General features: G+C 47.4%; 1 protein-coding gene across 1 annotated transcript; it reads right to left on the reverse strand.

The window, feature by feature from the left end:
• Positions 1 to 241: 241 nt before the first annotated feature.
• LOC143692972 (olfactory receptor 14A16-like) lies at positions 242 to 1,174 on the reverse strand. Its single transcript, XM_077173051.1, has one exon. It carries the CDS (start codon positions 1,172 to 1,174, stop codon positions 242 to 244), a length of 933 nt encoding a protein of 310 aa, XP_077029166.1.
• Positions 1,175 to 13,825: the final 12,651 nt, after the last annotated feature.

Here is a 13,825-nt window from a genome sequence, read left to right on the forward strand (position 1 = left end):
ACTCTGCTGGGAGATCCTTTAGTTCCTTTAAAGGCACCGAGATTGCAGCCCCTCATCTGTGGCCACAGGGAAGGTAGAGAGAAATAAAATGAGAAATTGCACAAGGAATGGCTTTTCTTCATTGACAATATGAAAAAAGTAAAACAAAGGAAAGTAAAAGTAAAAACAAAGGAAATGAAACCGAGAAGAAATATAAAAGATGAGTTTTATTACAAGTGATTTGCAGAAATTGGCCAACAGTTTAATGTTTCTGAAAGCATCCAGTCATCAGAGTCCACACTGCAGTCTTGAGCTCCTGGTTCCTCAGGCTGTAGATGAAGGGGTTCAGGGTTGGAGGCACCACTGAGTACAGAACTGACAGGGCCAGATCCAGGGATGGAGAGGAGATGGAGCGAGGCTTCAGGTGAGCAAACATGACAGTGCTGACAAACAGGGAGACCACGGCCAGGTGAGGGAGGCAGGTGGAAAAGGCTTTGTGCCGTCCCTGCTCAGAGGGGATCCTCAGCACAGCCCTGAAGATCTGCACATAGGAGAAAACAATGAACACAAAACAGCCAAATAGCAAGCAGGCACTAACTGCAATTAGCCCATGTTCCCTGAGGGAGGAATTTGAGCAGGAGAGCTTGAGGATTGGAGGGATTTCACAGAAGAACTGGCCCAGGGCATTGCCATGGCACAGGGGCAGGGAAAATGTATTGGCTGTGTGCATGAGAGCATTGAGAAAGGCACTGGCCCAGGCAGCTGCTGCCATGTGGGCACAAGCTCTGCTGCCCAGGAGGGTCCCGTAGTGCAGGGGTTTGCAGATGGACACGTAGCGGTCATAGCACATGATGGTCAGGAGGGAAAACTCTCCTCCAATGAAGAACAGTAAGAAAAAGACTTGAGCAGCACATCCAGTGTAGGAGATGTCCCTGGTGTCCCAGAGGGAATTGTGCATGGCTTTGGGGACAGTGGTGCAGATGGAGCCCAGGTCAGCGAGGGCCAGGTTGAGCAGGAAGAAGAACATGGGCGTGTGCAGGTGGTGGCCGCAGGCTACGGCGCTGATGATGAGGCCGTTGCCCAGGAGGGCAGCCAGGGAGATGCCCAGCAAGTGGCAGAAGTGCAGGAGCTGCAGCTGCCGCGTGTCTGCCAATGCCAGCAGGAGGAAGTGCCTGATGCAGCTGCTGTTGGACATTTGCTGTGGTGCCTTGGCATGGGGATCTGTAAGAAAAGTAATCATGGAATAGTTGGGTTTGGAGAGGACTTGAAATATCCCAGCACAGGCTGGGGGCACTTTCCCCCCACTGCCTGCCCAGGGCTCTGCTGCCTGGAGCTGTCCCTGCCAGCAGCTGCTTCCCTGTGCCCAGGCCTGGGCCCTGCCAGTGCTGCCAGAGCCCAGCCCAGCCCTGGGGGCTCAGCTCTGCCCTGCAGAGCCCTCCCAGCTCAGGCACTGCCCAGGGGCAGCTCTGGCTCTGCAGGCTCTGATGGCAACATCAGAGCAACCCTGAGGAGACTGGAAAAGCAACACTGATGCTGCCTCTAAGGGGTCCTGTGGTGATTGCTGTTGCTTCCTGGCTTATTCTGATCAGAGAATATTTTTTTTTTTCCTCAACCTGAACTGAGTGATGAATATCATTGTGCAATTTCCAACTCAGCGCAGTAGATTAAAAAAGCAGGATATCCCCTTTTATGCAGCCCCTGCCTTGCTATACTCCCTGTATAATTTATTTGGAAATGTTCTGCAGTTCAATGCCATGCTGGGAGCAGTCCTGAACAATGCAACATCCTCCCCACACAAGGAGAACACTCCCAAGCCTCACCAGCTGTCTCCTCCCACCCAGATCTTGTCCCCCAGTGCTGGGAGCAGCTGCCAAGGCTGGCTGAGAGCTGTCCCTGGCAGGCAGCAGAGTCCCTGCCCCAGCACAGCGCCCTGGGCTGCAGGACCCTGCTCTGCAGGACAGCCCTGGGCACCCCTGGCTGCTCTGCACAAGAGACAAGCAGAGAATGTACTCACAGGCTCTGCAGGCATTGGCATGTTCCAGCTGCAGGAGATGGCTCCAGGAGCTGCAGCTGCATTGTCCTGCAGCCAGAGGTTCCTATGCCAAGGGCTGGCAGTGATTGTGCCCCAGGCACTTCTCAGCCCCTTCCCAGCCCTGACTGATTGAAGCTCTCTGTGCCTCTGTGCTGTGCCCGGGCTGGCTGCAGGCAGTGCCCCAGCCCTGCTGGGCTGGCACAAGAGCTGCTCATCAAGAGAAATGTGCTTTTGAAGCTCTTCTTGGTGACCAGGAGCTGCCTCTGGGCCAGGAGCTCAGCCCAGCTCAGCAGCACAGACACAGCACAAGGACTTTAATCAGCCTCTGGGGCTTTGTGCTCAGGCCCTGAACATCAGTCCCTGAGAGGGAGCTGAAGAAACCTCTCCAGAACTCCAAGGCAGAATCCAACTCCAAACTTTCTTGGACTTTTAATGGGTCCCAGAGAGGGACACGACTGAGCAAGTGTCCCCAGGCCGCAGGCAGAGCAGAGAACTGCAGGCAGTGATGACAGGTGGGTGTAGAGAGCTTTTTAGAGAATTGGTTAGCTGAGAAAAGACATTCCGATGTGATACCAATGGATAAGGGTAAGAGAAACAGGCTGAGAACTGAGCAACCGATGCCCAATTACTGATGAAGGTCACAGTGACCTTCTCTAAAACGGGAAGACGGGGGAGAAAATTGCTTGCCAGAAAATGTAGTTATCCCAAGGTAGAGAAATTAGAAGAATGTACACATAGAAGCAAAATAATTGTTAAGAGATAGAAGTAAGTGTGTTTGATTATAGTGTGCTTTAACCAATAATGAGCTCAGATTTTGCAATATGCATAAGCTTCATTAACACTATTATAAAAATGTGTAAACTTTCAATAAACTTCGAGATTTGCTATTCATCGCATATGGTGTGTCGCATCTCTCCCGCCGTTACGACAAATGGTGACCCCGACGTGATACCTTCGGGACTAGCCACGGTCAGAGGCGTAAAAGTCAAGTTCAGGTCCTATCGCAGCCGAAGACGGCAATAAGCACCGCTGAAAAAGAGAAAGTGCCGGCCCCGGGCGACCTGATAGCAGGGCCCGGCTGATACGTGCTGCCGAAGCTGGAAAAGGGCTGCAAGAAGCGCGCAATCGTCGTTGAAATGGATAAAGACAAGCAAGCAGCATATGATTTATTTACTGACTTTTTACGAGGGCGTCAGATTAGAAAGATAGATTTACAGAAAGAACTTCCTGGGTTGTTAGCTTATAGGTGTGCACAAGAGTTTTTTCGTAATCCGCATACAGTGCATGAGTTGTCAGAATGGAGTATATTCGAAAATAAGCTGTGGCGTGCAATCATAGATGAAGATAAGACCGCGAGAGAGTTGAGAAATTTATGGCGAGTCGTGCATGCTGAATTCTTAGAATACCAGGCAGAGGAAAGAGCTGCCCAGCAGACTAGTGCAGCCCGTGAACGCAACAGGCGTTGCAGAGACTAGTTTGGGTCCCCGCCGATACAGGCTCCTGCTCTAAAAAGCAGCTCCCTGCAGCTATCGGCTTCTGCCGCGGGCAGTAGCCCCCCCGCGCGTATTCCAGCCGTGCCGTCCGCGCCGCCTGCCCCGGTGTTAAACCCTGCACCGCCTCCGCCTCCTCCCGCTCCAGACCCGCACCCTCCGCTGCCCTACCGCAGCGCACAGCCCGCAGCCGCCCCGCCGGAGAGGCTCGTGCCGGCCCCGGCCCTGGGCGACCCAGCAGCTGCAGCGCGGCCGCCTCCCGCTCCGCAGCCGCCAGCTCCGCTCCGCAGCCGCCCCGTCCCCGAGCCGAGGGGGGGACGGCAGGACGGGCCTTCCACCCCCCGTGGGGAAGCGGGCTCCGGTGAGTCCGCCCGCCCCGCGGCTGCCCGTAGCTATCACCACTTCGGCTAAACCTGCCTTCAGCCCGCAACCGCCGGGAGCCTCAGGGTAGACCTAGCACCAGCAGCAGACAGTGAATTTGGTAACTGTTCACCCGCAAAAGTCCCAACGAGAGTAAAAAGACCACTCATTATTGATGAATTATCTGTGAGAGTTTTGCTTTTAAGACATTTCTCGGCTACAGTGTTAAGATTGTTTGTTTTATCTAGAATAACAGACGCTAGCTATGTAGGAGAGAGTTTTATTATGCTGTATATTCTTTTTCCACCTATGCGAATCGAACAATGAACTGTTAGATGAATTTTGACCTTTGTTAAAAGGAACTAATCCAGCACAGCCTGTTCGTATAACCCCTGAACGGGCTGAAACACTGCAGCAGATATTAGACCGTGTTACACAGGGCAGTGTTCAGAGACGTGATTTTGATCTCCCTGTACAGCTGACAGTTTGGTGTAGACAAAAATTTTTTACTGAGTGCACTTACTTAGCATAACAGAAAAACGGGGGAGATACGGGCTTTGGAATGGATATCTCCTCCACTTCAACAACATAAAACTCTTCTTCAGAAAATTGACATTTTAACTGATTTGCTCAAAAAGGGTCGTGATAGGACAGTGGAGTTAGATTTAATGCCCAAAAAAGATCACTAAAGCCCTTATCGGATGCTATAACTGCTTACACAGATGCAAAGGAAAAATCAAAACAACTGTTACTCATTGTATACATTTATATGTTTAGAAAACTGGACTAGATGTCATGTAACATTTAGAATTATAATTTAACCTGAATGTTAGTTTGCACAAAAAAACAACTCCCTCCAAACAACAAAAACAACAAAACTTCCACTCAAAACAGATACTAAAATATATAATAGACTTCCAACCATAATATTAATATTATTAGTATTATTATTGTAGACAATTTTGATAAATAATTACCAAAAAGAATATATTCATCCCTACTGTTTAAGCATCAATTGACTTTTAAAACATAAAGCATAAACACTGATGTTTGAGGCCTAGAAAACATTCATTCTATTGTTTAAATAATGATTTCAGTCTACAACAAAACTGTTGCTTAGCTTTTCCTGTAACATCGAACAAAGAGTATTTTGTACTTAGTTGTTATCCTTTTTCTTTGTCCAAGTGAGAACACAATATGTCATTTAAAATATTTTCTCATTTAATTTACATTTTAATCTGAAAGAAAATATGAGTTTAAAAAATTATACCACAGCATTAACGTCCCTTTGTACTTAGAAACATATTTCTTGTACCTGTTCAATTTAAAGCAAACCTGCAATACTCTAAGCACCTGACTCAACTTGTAACTTCTCCATCACTTCTTATATATTTTTTTCCTCTGAAAATAACCAGTGTGAGCTGTAGCTTGTCTCACATGTGTTAAGTTCTTCACTGGCTTTGCATAAGGAGATTCACAAGCACATGAGTTATTCTACACTGCTTATTTGTGTCAAATATCCGATCTAAAACACATCATCTGATTTGTATTTCTTAATATTTTATAGGTGAGTTAGTTCTGAGTTATTTTTCTCTGTTTCCTGTGTTTAACCAAGATGCTGAAAGACTTTGTTGATATGTTAGACTTCACTGAAACAAAAGCTTCACACAGATCAAACCTTAGTATTGATAGATGGCTCAAATCTTTAAACTTAAAATCATAGTTACGTTCAATTATTAAAGTTAGCATTGTAGTAGCTATTGTAGTTTTGCTGTTAGTATTAGTCTTGCCTTGTTTTTGTATATGCTTGCAGAATATGGTGCGAAAGATGATAACTACTGCATTTAATCAAACTATGCTTGTTCAACAGAAAAACAGGGGAGATGTAGAGAGCTTTTTAGAGAATTGGTTAGCTGAGAAAAGACATTCCGATGTGATACCAATGGATAAGGGTAAGAGAAACAGGCTGAGAACTGAGCAACCGATGCCCAATTACTGATGAAGGTCACAGTGACCTTCTCTAAAACGGGAAGACGGGGGAGAAAATTGCTTGCCAGAAAATGTAGTTATCCCAAGGTAGAGAAATTAGAAGAATGTACACATAGAAGCAAAATAATTGTTAAGAGATAGAAGTAAGTGTGTTTGATTATAGTGTGCTTTAACCAATAATGAGCTCAGATTTTGCAATATGCATAAGCTTCATTAACACTATTATAAAAATGTGTAAACTTTCAATAAACTTCGAGATTTGCTATTCATCGCATATGGTGTGTCGCATCTCTCCCGCCGTTACGACAGGTGGGGACAAAGAGAAGCCAAGTCTTGGTGCCCTGGGGCACAGCAGGGTCTGTGCCAGCAAGGGCTGGGAGGAGACACCTTGTGCTGAGGCCCTGGGGCCTCCTGGCCCAGCCCCAGCCAGGCTGGGCACTGTCAGCCCCTTGTGCTGCCCTCAGCATCCCCCCCTAGCCCACATCCCAGTGGCCTCAAGGATCTGCTGCAAGGAGTCCCTGGGGAGCCTTGCTCAGCAATGGCCCTGGGGGCTCCTTCATGCTCCCTGCAGGGACTGCAGCTTTTTCAAAGGACTTTGGCTTTGGCTTTTGCCTTGGAGTCTCTGAGAGGTTTGTGCAATCCTGGCCTCCAATTATCTGCTGTAATTAGTCCCTGGAGAGGCTTTGTCAGTAACAACACTCAGTGGGACTCATTAATACTTCAGGGTACTTCAGTTTTTTAAGCTACTTGGTGTTTCCCTTTGATACAGATGCTATGAGAAAAATTGTGCAGTCACAGCCTCCAATTATCTGCTGTAATTAGTCCCTGGAGAGGCTTTGTCAGTAAGGAGACTCAGTGGGGTCATTAATGCTTCAAGGTACTCAATTATTTTAAGGTACTTGGTGTTTCATTTTTGATACAGACTCTGTGAGAGGTTTGTGCAATCATGGCCCCAGTCATTTGCTTAATGAGTCCCTTGAGAGCTTTGTACTGACACTCAGTGGGGCTCATTAATGCCTTGAGATACTCAAGGTTTTTAAGGTACTTTGGATGTTCCTTTCCACTCTGAATCTCTGAGAGGTGTTTTGTCCAATTTCTGCCTCCAATTCTCTCCTCCAAGGAGCCCATGAGGAGCCTGTGTTGGAGATGGACCTCAGTGGGGCCCATTCATGCCTTGAGACACTTTGGGGTTTTCTTTTGACTTGGACTCCTGGAAAGTTTTTTTGCAATCTCCTCTCAGGCCCTGAGGTTCCAGACTCAGCTTCAAATTCACCACGGGGCTCATTAGGATCAAGCAAGTCCTGACAAACCATGGCTCTGCCTTGATTTCCTCTGGTCTGCAGCAGTTCAGCAGGAAGATTTCCTTTTACTGTTATAGAGAAATATTTCAAAGAGCTTCTAAGTAATATGTAGTCCTATCTCAAAGGGTGTCTTTTATTTCTCTTTCTATTATACAAAAGGTGATTGCAGCATTCTGTGATTGATATTGATCCAGGGTCTCTCCTAAGGAGGTCTGGCCAGGTCAGTGAAGTTGTACCTTGAGAGGTGACCCTGTGTGGACAACCTTGCCCCATATTCCCCAACCCCATGTGAGAAAAGATTTTCACTTTCAAAAATGTAAATGCTTTATTAAGACCATATCAAAATACAACAGAAGACTGAAGAAAGAAAAGAATACAGCAGCAGGAGCAAAGGATTCAGTCACTGTGTGCTCATCTACAAAATGGATGTTCTGTCTTTCACACCTCCAGCCCCTCCCAAAGTCTTGTCAATCGACTCCTTCTTCTCTGTCCAGTGGTGGAGATCACTGTCTCACCCCTTGATTGGAGGTCAGGTGCTGCCATAGGAACAAGCCAACCCTCCCAAATGCCCCAGCTACTGAGGCCATCCTGTGATAGCAATGCAAGGGGGAGGGGAAGGATAACTGTACATCTACAAAACTTCTCTTAACATATATTTAATATTCACCCCTTAATTGTGAGAGTCAACCCTAGGATTACTCTTCTATAACAAACTCACCTTTCTTTTCCTATAAGTCATTTTGTTCACACAGCTGAGTCAAAATTTTTCTCTCTCTCTTGAATGAGTCATACCAGCATCTGTTGATGGGGGCAAGGACAGTGGGAACAGGAGAAAAAAAGTCTCAGGTTTTCCATAGACACACTTATTTGGCATGGACAAAAGGACATCCCAGAGGTCCAGTGTGGCTTTGACTCCCATCTACCGTGCCTCTGTGGCTGCTACCCATAGTTGGTGCATCTTAGGGGTGAGTACAGAGGCCAACTCGGTCCTGCCCTCCAGTCCCTGTTGAATTAAAGGACAACTGAGGAATTACAGAGGTCTGGAATGGCCTTTTGTCCCTACCTTACCATGCCTATGGGGTTGCTACCCACAGCAGGGCTATGGAGCCTTCTTGGTAGCAAACAAAGGGGCCAACCCGGCCTTGCCCTCCTTCCTTTTTCTTACTTTCTTAAAGAAGCTGTCCCATTACCTTTTACTGTCACTTGTGTACTTCCCCTCAACAGATGCTGGTAATTCTCACCCATGAAAACAGGAAGACAGTTCTCGAGCTGGCTGGTGGAAGCTTGACTCTGCTTTTTGGGCATCTTGGTGTTTTCCTGGTTGTCTTTGAGTGTCTGCTTGAGAGTCAATCTTGTTTCACCCAGCCTGGATGTTACAGTCCACTCTTTGGGTTCTTCTCCTGGGCCTTTGACTCTGTTGCCATGAGTCCATCCCCGCTCTGCAGCTCGCACGGCCGATTCGGTGGTGAGCAGTGCCTGAAAGGGACCTTCCCACTGGGGAGTTAGAGGCTGATCTCTCCATGGCTCAATCATCACCCAATCCCCGGGATTAATATTATGGATTCTGAAATCCAGGGTGGTAGTTTGAGGAATTGCCCCTTTATGTCTTAGCCCCTCTAAGGTTTGTGCTATAGACATCCCTTATTTCTTGGCATTGGCTTCCCCTTCCTCATGGGTGGCAGCCTTCTGGGGTGAGGTCAGGAAGGGAAACCCAAACATCATTTCATAGGGTGGGACCCCCAGATCTGACTGGGGTTGGGTTCTAATTCTTAATAAGGCCAAAGGGAGACATTTTATCCATGACATTTGGGTTTCAGTCATTAGCTTAACTAGAGCTCTTTTAAGAGTTTGATTCATTCTCTCAACCCAACGGGAACTCTGTGGATGCCATGGAGTGTGTAATTCCCATTTTATTCCCAGGGCCTGAAAGACTTTCTGAAATATCTCTGATGTGAAATGAGTTCCCCAGTCTGAATCAATCCTGTTTGCCATCCCATATCAGGGAATGATTGATTCTAGAAGTGTTTTACTCACAACACTGGCATTGGCTTTAACAGTGGGTATCACCTCTACCCAATGAGTCACGTAATCTGCTATCACTGGCAAAACTTCCACCGTTGTACCTGGGGAAGCTCAGTAAAGTCTACTTGGGTGTTTTGGAAGGGCCTTAAGGCCAGTTCTCACCCTCCCCTGGGTGTTTTCCTCATTATTTTCTTATTCACTTGTTGACATATCACACCCTGTTCAGTTACCTGCTTAGCTATTCTGAAAATTCCTGTGCATCCCCAGCCCCTTAGATATTGATCACTCAGCGCTTGTGTACCCCAATGTGTTGTTCCATGTATGCCTTCTAGCATTTTCCTGGCAAGGGGTTTATTAATATTTCCTTCTATCTGCTCATTTCCCTTTGTTGTCTTTCTTGGCTCCTATTTTAAGGAGTTCTTCCTCTTCTGTCCCACTGAATACAGGGACTTTTTGCATTTCTCTCATGGCGGTTGATACTATTATTAGTTTTTCTGTCTCTGATTCAGTTGCATTTTTAGCTTCTAAATCAGCGAAATTGTTAATCCTAATTGGAATAGGCACTACTTGGTACCGATTCACTGTTCTTTTGTTCACTTCTCTCAAATCTTGGACAAGCCTGTAAGTCCCATCTGACTTCTTTGCTGGTAATATGGGTTTATTATGGGGGGACATACATGGTTCTAAGGTCCTGTCCTCAAGTAGGTCCTGGATCAGCGGCTGCAGTCCTTGTCTCCCCTCCAGGGAAAGTGGGTATTGTCATACCCAAACGGGATGGTTTTCATTAACTACTTTTATTACTATAGGTTTCATGTTTAATTTGCCTCAGTTTTTTGGTTTTGCTCACATCATGTCATGAATTTTCTCCTCATTTTCTTCCCTTATTGGAGAAGCTTAACTACCATTTTCCCTTTCACTGGGAGCACCCCAATGTCAAACTGCACCTGTAAATCCTGTCCTAAGAAATTTCACACTGCTTCTGGAACTAATAGAACATCCCCAATTCCTATTTTATTTTATTTGTTCCTTCAAACTTTATTTGCTTTATAACAGAGGCTTTGAAACCTTTGCCTTGTCTAGGTTTGAAAAGACAAGTGTCTGCTAATGAAGGTAGAAGCTGCCCCTGAAATGGAAAATGTAAAACCCCTCCCTCCAAATTGTTAAAGTTTTGAAATTAAGGGGGCTCTCAGGCACAGATATGGGAGCAGGAATAACAGTTCTTTATTAGCAAAGAAATCAAAATAAAATAAACAATGCAGTAATACAAAGCAACACTGATAGAATCAGAATATGACCTGACACACTGTGGGTCAGGGTGTTGCTAGCAGTGCAATGAAAATAGTGGCTGCAGTCCTCCTGCAGTCTTCCTGCAGACAGATGTGGTTCTGTTGGAGCAGTGATCCTGTAGAAGGGTGTAGTCTTCCTCTGAAGATCCAGTGGTGGTGTAGATGGGCCTGGTCTTCCTCTGGGAATGCAGTGGAAGGGGCAGGTGCTCCTCTGGGAATCCAGTGGAAAGACTGTTCTGGTGTCCCAAAATCTCAGATTGTATCCAGGCAGGAACGCTTGGCTCCTCCCTCTGGGGAGAGCATCTCACAATGGGAAGATGTAATTTTATCAGTCATGCAGTGACACTCCATGGCCCATTAACAGCAGATGTCTGCCCAGAGGGAGGATTGGTTTGTGGAAGAGATAAAGAAAAACTGCCCAATTAACAGATGATAACTGGCCCACCTCTAACAGATGGGAATTGAACACACACATTACCTTGCAGTCTAGGACATTATCCATGCCTTATTCTATTTCCATCTGCATCACAATGAAACCTTACACACAGCTCTCACTTATGACTGGGTTTCCCTGTGGTACACAACGGCTTTCCCCATCTTTCTGCATTACCCACCAAGAGTAACCAGGTCCTTGAACAAAAACAATCCCACAGATGGGTTTGTCTTTGACTGAGGTGGGAGTAATCCAAACAGTCTTTCTTAAGATACCTTTCATGTGTACAACAGGGACTTTATCTCCATCCACTGTGTGCAGGGGTTCCCTCTGGGCAGGACCAGCTCAACTGATGGACCCTCTGGTGTTGACCATCCAGATGGCTTTTGCTAAGGTCATTTCCCAATTTCTAAAAGTTCCCTTGCCAAGTGCCTTCAGGGTAGTCTTAAGTAATCCATTGAACCATTCAACTTTCCCAGCAGCTGGTGCATGATAGGGGATACAATAGATCCATTCAATGCCATGTTCTCTGGACCAGGTGTTGATAAGGCCGTTCCTGAAATGGGTCCCGTTGTCTGACTCAGTCCTCTCAGGGGTGCCATGTCTCCACAGGATTTGCTTTTCCAGGCCCAGGATGGTGTTCCGGGCCACAGCATGAGACACAGGGTAGGTTTCCAACCATCCCATGGTGGCTTCCACCATGGTCAGCACGCAGCGCTTGCCCTGGCGTGTCTGGGGCAGTGGGATGGAGTCAATCTGCCAGGCCTCCCCATACTTGTACTTGGACCACTGCCCACCATACCATAGGGGCTTCACTCCCTTGGCCTGCTTGATGGCAGCACACGTCTCACAGTCATGGATAACCTGAGAAATACTGTCCATGGTTAGATCCACCCCTCACTCTTGTGCCCACTTATAGGTGGCATCTCTGCCCTGATGGCCTGAGGCATCATGGACCCATTGAGCTGGGAATAACTCTCCCTTGTGTTCCCAACCTAGGTCTATCTTGGACACCTCTATCTTTGCAGCCTGGTCTTCCTGCTCGTTGTTTTGGTGCTCCTCATTAGTTCTACTCTTGGGGACATGGGCATCTACATGGCGGACATTCACAGGCAGCTTCTCCACCCAAATGAGAATTTGTTTCCATTCATCAACAGCCCAAATCGGTTTTCCTCCATGCTGCCAGTTAACCTCTTTCCACCTCTCCAGCCATCCCCACAGAGCATTGGCTACCATCCATGAATCAGTGTAAAGGTAGAGCTTTGGCCACTTCTCTCTCTCAGCAATGTCCAGGGCCAGCTGAACAGCTTTGAGTTCTGCAAATTGACTTGATCCACCTTCACCTTCATGGCCTCTGTGACCTGTCCTGTGGGGCTCCATATGGCTGCTTTCCACTTCCGGTTCATTCCCACAATGTGGCAAGAACCATCAGTGAAAAGAGCGTAGCGTGGATCTTCTGCTGGCAGTTGGTTGTATGGTGGAGCTTCTTCAGCCCGTGTCACTTCTTGTCACTTCATCAGCGAGACCGAAGTTTTCACCTCCTGGCCAGTTTGTAATTATCTCCAGAATCCCAGGGCAATTCAGGTTTCCAATACGGGTGTGCTGTGTGATAACAGCAATCCATTTGCTCCATGTAGCACAGGTGGCATGGTGCGTAGAGGGAACTTTTGCTTTAAATATCCACCACAGCACTGGTAGTCGGGGTGCCAGGAGGAGTTGTGCTTCTGTACCAATCACCTCTGAGGCAGCTTGGACTCCTTCCTGGGCAGCCAAGATTTCCTTCTCTGTGGGAGTGTAGTTGGCCTCAGACCCTCTGTAGCTTCGACTCCAAAATCCCAGTGGTCGGCCTTGAGTCTCCCCAGGCACCTTCTGCCAAAGGCTCCAGGACAAGCCATGGTTCCTGGCTGCAGAGTAGAGCTTGTTCTTCACCTCTGGTCCTGTCCTGACTGGGCCAAGAGCAACCACATGAGCAATCTCCTGCTTAATCTGGGCAAAGGCTTGTTGCTGCTCAGGGCCCCAGTGGAAATCACTCTTCTTGCTGGTGATCAGGTAAAGAGGCCTCACGATCTGACCGTATTTGGGAATGTGCATCCTCCAAAAACCTATGGCACCCAGGAAAGCTTGTGTTTCCTTCTTGTTAGTTGGTGGAGACATCACAGTGATTTTGTTAATGACCTCAGTGGGAATCTGACGCCGTCCATCTTGCCACTTCACACCCAGGAACTGGATCTCTCAGGCAGGTCCCTTGACTTTACTCTTCTTGATAGCAAAGCCAGCTTCTAGCAGAATTCTGATGATCCTCTCCTCTTTCTCAAATACTTCCATTGCCGTGTTCCCCCACACAATGATGTCATCAATATATTGCAGATGTTCTGGAGCCTCACCCTTTTCCAGTGCAGCCTGGATCAGTCCATGGCAGATGGTGGGGCTGTGCTTCCACCCCTGGGGCAGTCGGTTCCAGGTGTACTGCACACCCCTCCAGGTGAAAGCAAACTTAGGCCAGCAGTCTGCTGCCAGAGGAATGGAGACAAACACGTTAGCAATGTCTGTAGTGGCAAAGCACTTTGCTGCCTTGGACTCCAGCTCGTACTGGAGTTCCAGCATGTCCGGCACAGCAGCGCTCAGTGGTGGAGTCACTTCATTCAAGCCATGATAGTCCACAGTCAATCTCCATTCTCTGTCAGACTTGTGCACAGGCCAGATGGGGCTGTTGAAGGGTGAGTGGGTTTTGCTGACCACCCTTTGGCTCTCCAGCTCACGGATCATTTTGTGGATGAGGATCACGGCATCTCAATTTGTTCAATATTGCCGGCGGTGCACTGTCGAGGTGGCAATCGGCACTCATTGCTCTTCCACCTTCAGGAGAGCTACTGCAGATGGGTTTTCTGATAGTCCAGGCAAAGTGTTCAACTGCTTGATATTCTCAGCCTCTA

This window comes from Agelaius phoeniceus, unplaced genomic scaffold (genome assembly GCF_051311805.1).
Source record: "Agelaius phoeniceus isolate bAgePho1 unplaced genomic scaffold, bAgePho1.hap1 Scaffold_110, whole genome shotgun sequence".
In the NCBI taxonomy this organism is placed as follows: domain Eukaryota; kingdom Metazoa; phylum Chordata; class Aves; order Passeriformes; family Icteridae; genus Agelaius; species Agelaius phoeniceus.

Coding starts and splice junctions, on each gene's coding strand:
- LOC143692972 (XM_077173051.1), bottom strand. CDS start 1,174: ATGTCCAACAGCAGCTGCATCAGGCACTTCCTCCTGCTGGCATTGGCA.